The sequence below is a fragment of the Catharus ustulatus genome, chromosome 5, assembly GCF_009819885.2.
Source record: "Catharus ustulatus isolate bCatUst1 chromosome 5, bCatUst1.pri.v2, whole genome shotgun sequence".
Taxonomy (NCBI): Eukaryota; Metazoa; Chordata; class Aves; order Passeriformes; family Turdidae; genus Catharus; species Catharus ustulatus.
The window spans coordinates 9,673,040-9,683,079 of NC_046225.1; the positions used below are offsets into that span (position 1 = coordinate 9,673,040).

Below are 10,040 nucleotides of genomic sequence, written 5' to 3' on the forward strand. Positions count from 1 at the left end.
TATTTTCCAGGCCCTGTTCAAGTGCTGTGCTTATCTGTAACAGGGGATAAGTTATCTACCACTCACTGCTGGCAAGGTAAACACTCAACAGTCACCTAAAAGTGAAACACAAAGTACAGATGGGAATTCTGTGTATTCAGGAGATGGCAGAACCTGACTGGAAGCTGTAGTTCCCCAAGAGGTCCCCTAGACCAAATACAACAAAACACCTTGGTCTAGATCTATAATAAATTCTAGCAAAACAGGCCCTAAAATTAGGATTTCTTTTAAACTTCAATCTACAAGGTAGAAATAGGAAAACTTGAACTGAATTCAGAATATTCAAGTTACTTCATAAGAGGAGCTACTGAAGCTCCAGTTCCTGCCACACTCTGTAGTTACACTTCAGTGCTAAAACTAATTGTACTGACACATGTACAGCCCACAGAAGCCACGTTTTGACAGAGGTATCTGAATGGCATTATTAAGGTTTCATACCAAAACTTTACTTGCCCCCATTCCTACCAAGAAGAGAAGGAAAACACTCTGAAGCTCAAGGATGAAGTGCATCCTTCACTATCAGCCAAATAATTCATGCAGTGAGAGGGAGAAATTGAGACAGCATTTGAAGAAAAAGGAATTTTATTTAATAATTAAATGGCTAAGCATGATGAATTCTAGTGATATAAGACATGATTTAAGTACAAAAGCCAGAGGAAAAAATGCTTTCACTTTCCAGAGGCAATGAGGTATTTTCACTGTACAAAGTTCAAAATCACCTGCAGATCTTTCCTTCTGCACTGTGATCTCTGCTCAGTGCTGGGCATTCACTCTGTGTGTGTGTTTTCAAAAGAATAGAGCATCATCACCTTTAAAGAGTAAGAAGTCCTTGCATCTCTTTTGCCACATTTGAACAAAATGTTTGGCCACTTTTTCAAGTCATTCTGATATATGGTGGAGGTTTGGCTGTGTCTTCTTCTGCTTCTACATCCTGGGCTGGAAACCGATCTGTGAAAATTCTGCCCCCAGGGCCTGTATGAGAAATGAAAGAGAAAACCATTAAACACAATACAGACATTTGCACAAAATCCTGAGTTCCTTTTGGTTATCAGGATTTTGGCCTGGGATGTAAACCTCATTGAGAATGTTCCTTCCTCATCCCTGGTGAACATCCAGATACGTGGAGGCAAAAGTTACTCACTTTGTACAGCACAAACCATTTCCACAGCCTGATTTTGGTCCTCACTAGGTTGCAACCATTCCTATGGAAAAAACAGCACCATCAAATACCTCACCTGGAAATTTATTCAAGAAGAAGCACCTGAACTTATTTTAGAAGTCTGTGCAGTCCACTCCTCCTAACACATTTTAGTTTGAAAGTTTAAAAAGTTTAAAGCAGCCTCATGTTACCCACTCGGTGTCTTTAGTCTTTTGTGGCCTGCACCCTTTAATTCCTTTCCAAACCAAATGGTTGGATGTGCAGGTTTAATAACACAGCATCAGAACTGCCCTAGCAAGAGAAGTAGTTGGTATTTATTTATCTGCTCAATAACACAGCATCAGAATTGCCCTACAGAGAAGTAGTTGGTATTGATTTATTTACTGAGCTCACTTAGCAGAGATGCCATTACTTGAGGCAGAGTCCTTATGAATGAGGAGTAAATGACAAATGTCAGCACCCCACACTTCACACACAGCACAGGAGATACTTTTATTACTGAATTTGGAGTCCCAGTGTGTAAATCTTTGTAATGCTGCACCAGAAGCAACTGTTGGTTTAAAGATGAGAGGAACAGTTTTTGAGGGTAGCAGGAATTTATGGGAAATGGGGCCACAGCAGCTTCAGCACAAATAGTTTGGAAAACAGAGATAATTTATATTAGATCTTACATGAGAGTCTAAACAAGAGGGAGACAGCAAAAGGAAAAAATATAAGAAATACAAAACACTTCTAATATCCCACAATTTCTTAGAACTAGCCCTGCATCATTAGGTAGGAGCTGAGACTAGGTTTGTAGGAGAAAAGCACACCCTCTCCCTGGTTTCTTCCCCTCCCAGCCACAGTCAGTAGAAATAAAGCTGAGCCCTGGCTCCTGACTCACCATCCCAGTGACACTGTCATAGCAGGAGCAGCGAGGAAGGCTCCGGCACCCCAAGTAAGCCATGGCCAGCACAAAGAAGGCACTGCAGCTGGATGCAGCCAGCATGGCTATGTTGGCACCCTTGACAACTCTACTGAGGATGAACCTCTGCAAACAGAAAAGGAAATGGTAAAGCCATGTGAGAAAAGTGACACTCCCCAGCAAAAAATAATCTAGTGACTGCGGGGATGCTGTGGTTGCATGAGAGGAGATTGATTCGTAGTCAGGGTTATTTAAAAACAGTATTTCAGTGTTATTCTGACACACAAACCAAGTGTGAACCTCAAACAAGGGCAAGCAGTGCTGACTAATTGTGAGAAGCTGTGCAGTGGCACTGGGTTTGAAATAAAGCTATTTGAAATAAAGCTATTTGAAATGAGTGAAAACCCAAGGAATGGCTGCTCTTCTTCACACTGAATATTGGAAACATTGTCATGCTCCACTGCACTTTACAGCAGCCTGACATTTTGATTTTTTCCTCAATAAACTAATGATCAGCCTCATCTATCTGGGCTGCCTTCACCCCCACAGCAAGCATTGCTGGTAGATTGGAGATACAAAAGGGCTTCATTCCTTCTCTCCAGCTTTACTGTGGAGGATACACTTGAAATAACACCAGGATTAACCTGTGACTGCTCTAACTTCATCACCTGAGCTGCTTGCTGGAAAGATTTGAGCCCTGCAACCACTGTCTCAAGCCAGGCCAGGGATGCTCTCAGCACCTTTCCCTCAGCAGCACCAGTATTTTTTGCACTAAGAAGCAAAAGCAGCCAACCCGACCTAGTGTCACCCCTCCTGAAGTCTGGTTCTGTTTGTAAGCCACATCTGGCACTGTCTGCAGATTAAGGGTGTCATGTTCCCCACTAATGATCATTATATCAACACTTATATCAACACTTACAGTGTGGATAACATGGACTGGGACAGGACTCAGCTCCTCCTCTTCACCATAGCTCAGTGTGAAGGAGCTGTAAACTATTACAATCAGGATGGCAACACAAGAGATGATGGAAGCAGCTATCAGTACATTCACCTAGACAGACAGAGAATTTCAGTGAGAAAAAGAAGGGGAGCAGGAATTAAAGCTGTCCTTTAACAAATACAAGCAGTACAGGCAGCCTTTGACCAACCCTAACTACAACATCCCCAGAAGCAACAATCACTTAGAAGCCAGGCACAGAGAAGTAGAGGTTTTCATAATACTGAGTTTCTGGGATACAGCTGGGTCCTAATATTAATCAGAGGTGCCACCTAAAGACTTTGTCTTAGAGAGCTCTTATTTACATACAAAATCCTCCCTTGGAGTTCACATGGCTGGAGAAACCTGTCTAGGAAATGCAAACCTCTTAACTCATTTCATATTTTAGTGTACACAGTGCTTAACCACCAAAATGAAAGCATTGAAATGAAGTGTCTTTACAGATTTTTACTTTTTATTAGGCCCAGTGCCTGTCTGCTGCAGCAGAAAGCAAATTAACACTGCATCCTGCTCTTGCTCATGAACACAGCAGTTCTGTGATGATAACTCAAAGGACCAGTCAGCTCATTCTCTCCTCAAACTGTTTTTGATAGCCCCAACATTTTGCCCCTGCCCCATCCACACAAACATCCATCTGCCCCTCTAGCTTACGAGAACTGGATTCTTCCTCTGCGAGGAGAACAAAGCCAGGACGCCTGGGACTCCCATCACCTGCAGAGCACAAAAGGAGTTGGCAGCTTGGGAAACGAGTATCAGATTCAGGAGATAAAACTGCTACAGAGTAATGAAAACCCCGTGTTTTCAAGGCTTGGATCAGAGCAACTGCTGCATCAGAAATAGGAAGAATTGCTCATTCCTTCTGTTTTCCTTGTGGTATCTCCTGGGGGCAGGACATGGGTGATGTGCACCTTACCCACCTGCTACAGCCTTGCTATCACTGACCAGAGCTTTATGGTTGAAAAAATAATGGAACTGATTGAATAAATCTGATTTAAGGTGCTAAAAATGCGTGTTGCTTTCCCAAGTAAGGGAAAGAAAGATCCTAATGAAAGCAGCCCCTGCACTGGAGAGAGCTCCTGAGTGTCATTTCCCTGCAGGGTCAGTCAGGGTGCTGAGTGCCAGGGAGCAGGGACTCCTCCTGCCGCTCCTCACTGCAGCACCAAAATTAGGGATACTGTGCCGTGGGACAGAGATCATCACCCACATTATCTACCTGAACAGAGGATGAGGTGCTCCCCTCCTAATCTATGCAAAAAACCCCATTAATTGTCACTGTGCCTCATTTTCTACACTGTCCAGCAGAAATGTATTTAATTTTGTTCCATCAGAGGAAAGTCTGCTTGCACTCTTCTGCCTATTTCATGATAAGGAAACTTTTATTAACCAAAAAAGCATAAAGCAAGGGAAGAGCTGGCAAGAAATCCTGGCTTCCCTCCCACCCCCAATAACAGGTATCAGTGGGGGGAAAAAAATCAACAAAAACACTGCAAAACAAAACACAGAAAATAAAGTACAAGTTTACCATGCCAGCCCAAATGGGAGCTCTGGTTTTGCCCAGCTGAGACTCTGTTCTGAAAATGGCATCGATGAAGCCGCAGGTGACACAGACGGCGCTGAAGGCGATCTGGAACATCCCCAGCACGACCATGTTCCTCTGGTTAAAGATGAAATATCGGTACCGATCCATTCCGCTCCGTGGGCACGGACACTGCCAGGCTGGGCAGGACGGCTCTTCCTAGGCAGGAGAGAGAAGGGACGGCATGGCAAGGAAGGGAGCAGGAGCGCAGAGCTCACTCCAGGCTCCAAGCGAAGCGGGATTTCGGGAATCCCAGCGCCGTGCCCAGGCTCTCTCCATGCGGAAGCTCAGCCGCACCTCTCCGGGAAGGCACCGCTCCCTTGGGGCTGCCAGCCCGGTATTCCCGGCGCTGCTGCCGGTCACGGCACGCCCTCGCAGGGGCGGCTCCAGCTCCTCTCCCTGTGTTCCCTGTGCTCCCGTGTTCCCGTTCCGATCCCCTCCGGGCACGCCGCGCCCTCACCTGCAGCGGCCCCGGGGCAGCTCCGGCTCCGTGTCCCGGCACAGCCGCACCGATCCAGGCGGGACTCGGCTGCTCCGCCCCGCCCCGGCACTGCCGGGACCGGGAATTCCACCCAGCCCTTCTCCACCGCAATTAAGCCTCTTTCCTCTCTCTTTTTTTTTTTTTTTTTCCTTTTTTTTTTTTTTTTGACACACTGTGCTCACCCAGGACACAAGTCAGAGGATGCCCAAAAACAAGAAGAGACAATTGTTTTTTGTTTTTTTTTTCTGTTGAATATTTTATTTTTGCATTGCCTTCATAGCGCAATTAAAGCAATCTTTAAAATTCACTTATTACAAATGTTTGTCAAGTCTGTTTTTCCCCAGAAACGCTTTTCTTGCTTCCTTGCACATACGCCCAAACACACTATAAAAACCTCATTCATAACATCAAAGGAAGGGCAATCATCATTCATGTAAACATCTTTCTTAGAGTTATCCGTTTTTTAAAAGTCATGAATAAACTTACAGATGTTCAGTAAGGCTCATAGTTCGAGTACAAATGTCGTAAAACACCTATCAAGTACTGTACACAAGTTAAACACTCCGGGGTTAACTGTTAACACGTGTATAAGCTTACCCCAAAGATTATTCTTTAGCACTTAGTTCTTCAGAACAGAGACACCCAGTAATTATGGGCTAGAGAGTATTAAAATAGCAGAAGGCCCAGCAGAAACTGTTAAGTAATACACGATTTTAGTCTGGTTCTTAGCTCAGAGTTAAATTTGTCACAGCTGCAGTAGGAAAAGTTTTCTAGAAGGGGATCTACAGAAAGGAGGGATGGGTTGTTTGTACGATATCATGAAGAGACAAAGCTGAGAGGTACATCTTGAAAATGGGACTAGCCTTGCTATTGCAATTATTTATGGCAGCTGCACGTAATGCTGCGTCAACACCTCCCCAAAGAGCAGAAACGACCATTTGTAATTGTAAAGATTATTTGTTGCATCTCCCCTTAAAATAAAAAAATTATCTACTTACTGGTATTCAATTACACTTGCATCTTACAAAAAGACATCCCTTTAAATCTGGTTTAGATCTTACTGGAACTTTTTTTTGTTTAAATATTCATTCAACCATGAAAATATTTCATACAAACATCATTTTACATACAAATGTTAAAACTTGTGAAGCGGGTCTTCCCACACTCATGATTTTATGGCTTGAACATTTAATTGCTTCTCATTTTTGTACAGATATTTCTCCTAGGGGAAAAAAGAGAGTTACAGTAAAATGGTGAAGAGAAAAAGGGCAGGAAGTTCCACTGCCTGAAGACAGAGGAGGGTCCATTCAAGAAAGACCTTAGAGTTCAAAACCTTTGATCTGGGGCAAGTAAACATGCACTTAATCTTGCACCTTTTTTTTCTTTAAAAAAAAAAAAAATCCCTTATAAGACTGCTTGGAAATGATCTGTCCAAAAAGACAGTTCTCCTGTTTCTATTACAGGAAGCAGAAGGAACAAGTTCACTGCAGGTGAAGCCCATTTCCACTCACAGATGAAGCTGCTCCCACGCTGCTTTCCTCACTTGGATGCTCTTGGCACACAGCAGTGCAGTGGAAGTGAGGAACAGGCAGCACTCCAGCATGCAAGGAGATACTTCAGTGTTTCCAAAGCAATTTGGGCTTTTTTTTTAAGTGCTTGGAGGTGAAATCCTCAGGCACCAACAGCTCCACCAATCCTGCTGGGCCACAGGAGGACAAGGCTCTGTGAAATGTTACCTCAATGCAACAGCGGCATTTTCCCAAAGATCACCAAACTGAGTGAAAGGACACAAATCACAGAGCTCTCTGGGACAGAAGCAACACCCCTGCACAACCCAAGTGGTGAGCTCTGCTTTGACTGGAGGACAAGGGCAGACAGCTGGGAAGGAAACAAAAAAAAAGACAATTTCCATAATTTCTTAGTTTCTCTTACCAGATGGGATACGTTGGCTACTCTGCTCCTCCAGTGCCTGACAGAGGGTGAGAAATCCCCTACAGAGCTCTTGCTTCTTGTAGCATGTTGCTTCTAGCAGCATGCTACAAGACCACTGGGAAAAAACCCACTGCCATCTGTGCCACACTTCCACATCCACAGCAGCTGTGCCAAGGAGAAGCCTGCAGCCTCACTCCATGGCCTCCCAAAACCTCCCCAGGAGCTTCACCTGACTAAAAGCATGGGCCATCCTAGGAGGTATTGTGGCAACCATGGAAAAAGTCCAAAAGCTCTCACAGCTGAAAGGCCATTTCCATGTATTTCCTTTGACTTTTTTCAGCAGTCAAGATTTACAGCTATCTATGTAGGGTAAATTTTTTACAATTACTGTTTAAAAGAAAACAGGAAAACACAGCCTTTTCAGTTTGTTAAAAGAAAATCAGGATCCCCAAAAGTAAAACTCAACTTCTGACATCCCCTCCATGGCCTAAGCACTTTCCCTGTTCCTTCTCATCCAGTGGAGTTACCCCAGCAGCAGGCAGCTCTCAGCTGCAACTCTTCTGGCTCTTGTCTCCAAGAGTAACCACTTGCAGCAAACAAAGCTTCTGCATTCCTGGTGACAAAACCCTGTCCCTGAAGATCCACTTCAGATTTCATTTTTGTTAGAGATGGTCAGCAGCCTCTAACACAGGGTGATCCAGGCTTCTCCTAAAGGAACTCAAGTACCTCTCCCATCACAGAGAAGCCACATGCAGCCCTGCAGACCAAAGGCAGATGCTGGGAACTGATTTGTACCTGAAAAATGCAGCAATTCCAAGTCACCCTATGTTGTTGTTTAGTCATAATGGGTATCCTAAGAGCTAGCTGCTCACTCAGGCTCAGCTGACAGGCATCAGCTCTCCTCCCACCTTCTGTTCTGACAGGAAAGGTCTTTGGCCAGACTCTAAGAAGTGGAGCTTCTTTACTTATTGCATATTCACCAGTGGTCAGCTGCATCCTACAGACCCAGAAAAGATTGCTGTGCAAGGCGATGCTTCCTCTGCCCCAAATGAAAACCTTGGCTAGGTGTGGGTCTTGTGTCTATGGATATGTCATCACACTACCAATGAGGAGCTCTGTGAAGCTGGTCTTGCTCTCTGGTGAGCCCCAGAAAGTGAGCTGCAACACACTGACCAAGTTAAGGCATTATTTGGAGTTGTGTAACTAACCTGTGTTTTAACCAGGGGATGCCAACTCACACCTCTGAAGGACACAACGAGCTCTTTCACCACCCAGTGGCAAAAGCCATCCCTGCCATCTCCACTCTAACAGACCAGGAAGAGAGAGAAAACAAAGAAGAGTTAAAAGGCTTGGTCCTGAATCAAGCCATAGCAGCTCCGTAATCACAACTTGTACAGAAGGTTGGTCGCTGGAGAAGGGAGCTAGAGAAGGACCAACAGATTCTACAGAGCTGAGGACAGCAGAGGTAACAGAGACAACAGCCACAGCTGTGGCATGCTACCTACTAGGCTACACACATGTACAAAAGAATCTGCTTGACTCTCACCAAATTTTTTGGGAAGCCACAGGACACCTAAGTGCCTTTTATTCCCTAGAATTTCCCTATTTTAGGATACAATCTTCAAGCCTGATGCACAAAGAGCACCTATATTCTATTTATCTCAAAATCAGGCAATATGAAGACTGACAAATCTATTGAAACATAAGCAACTCCACACAGATTAGCAGAGGAATCAGAGACTGAAGAGAAATGAAGGCAAAGGAGCTCTAGAGATCAGAACATTTTGAGCACAATTCCCCAGTGAGCACAGAGAGGCTGGCAGTCCAAAGCAGGTTATCAAGACTGTGGAAGGAATTACCATCCTTTCCCAGCAGGGTTCAGTCACATCTTCCCTCTGCTCTTTCCTGCACCTAAACTCAAGCCTCAGCTTTGCAAACTTCATGATCCTGGCACCATAATCCCAAGATACACATAAGAGCTCCCTACAAGGTTTTCCTGCAAGTGGCTGTGACCCATGTAACACGGGCAGGCAGGGAAAGATGAAGTCATGCATTTTCTAAGAATCATTTAGGGAAGCTGAGCAGCTGACTGACCTCTGCCAACTCTCCCTCACCTGTGAGGTCAGCTGTGTCTCTGCACACTCAGGTGAGTCCCTGAGCTGTCACCTCTGCCGTGGATGAGATGTGGAGCTGTGACCTGAGTGTCCAGCACAGGGAGATGGGAGGTGTCACAGCTCATGTGCAGATCAGACAGAGTGTCACAATACCCTGAGCCTGCCTGTCCCCTGCCCCAGCACATGCACAGAGCAGCTTCTGTGCAAACTGAAATGGTGAGGTGATGGGAAATGGTTGTGAGCAGCCACAGGGACTAAACAGAGCCCCAGGTTCTTCTTGTGAGTAATTCCTAACTTTCCTTGGGTACCAAAGCAAGGATTTTCAGACTGCACATAACATCAACCTCATCCTTCTGCCTTGCAGGCACCCAACACATTCTCCCTGCCCAGAGTCCAAACAAGCAACCAAAATGTGTTGCAATAGAAAGGTAGGTCTGATTCCCAAATCATTTATGTTACATATATACAAACTTTTAAAACTACAAACATTTAAAAGAAAGTGTTGCAAATGCATTTGAGTTTCTCCTAAGCTGTTAAACCCAAAAGAGAACATCAGAGTCCCAGAAAGGCTCCAGTATCCAGACCAAGACAATACATTATTTCTCTCTTATACAGCATTAGGCAAGACTGGTACAGTATCTGAAAAACCACACAAATTCCCCACCCCTGAAAAACCCCAGAACATAGCCCTGCAGATGAATATTCACAAGCCCCCACTGCTGGCTGCAACAAAGCTATGGATTGACTGCTGCTTATAAATATGAGCAACGAGAGCTGTTTTTACATTCATTGTTTGTCTTTCAAAAACAATCTTTTAATATATTTTCTTTTTTTAAAA

At 44.5% G+C, this 10,040-nt stretch overlaps 1 protein-coding gene across 2 annotated transcripts; it reads right to left on the reverse strand.

The window, feature by feature from the left end:
* Positions 1–687: 687 nt before the first annotated feature.
* On the reverse strand, positions 688–5,190 carry LOC116996653. Of its 2 annotated transcripts, XM_033060529.1 has the most exons (7): positions 5,136–5,190; positions 4,622–4,834; positions 3,751–3,810; positions 3,022–3,153; positions 2,082–2,228; positions 1,181–1,241; positions 688–1,011 (listed from the first exon to the last, which is right to left on the reverse strand). In XM_033060529.1, exons 2-7 carry the CDS (start codon positions 4,784–4,786, stop codon positions 914–916), a joined length of 663 nt encoding a protein of 220 aa, XP_032916420.1. In that variant the 5' UTR covers positions 4,787–4,834; positions 5,136–5,190; the 3' UTR covers positions 688–913. The 2 variants fall into 2 exon arrangements, with proteins under 2 accessions (XP_032916420.1, XP_032916421.1); XM_033060530.1 differs by lacking the exons at positions 1,181–1,241; positions 5,136–5,190 and having other exon boundaries at positions 4,622–5,126.
* Positions 5,191–10,040: the final 4,850 nt, after the last annotated feature.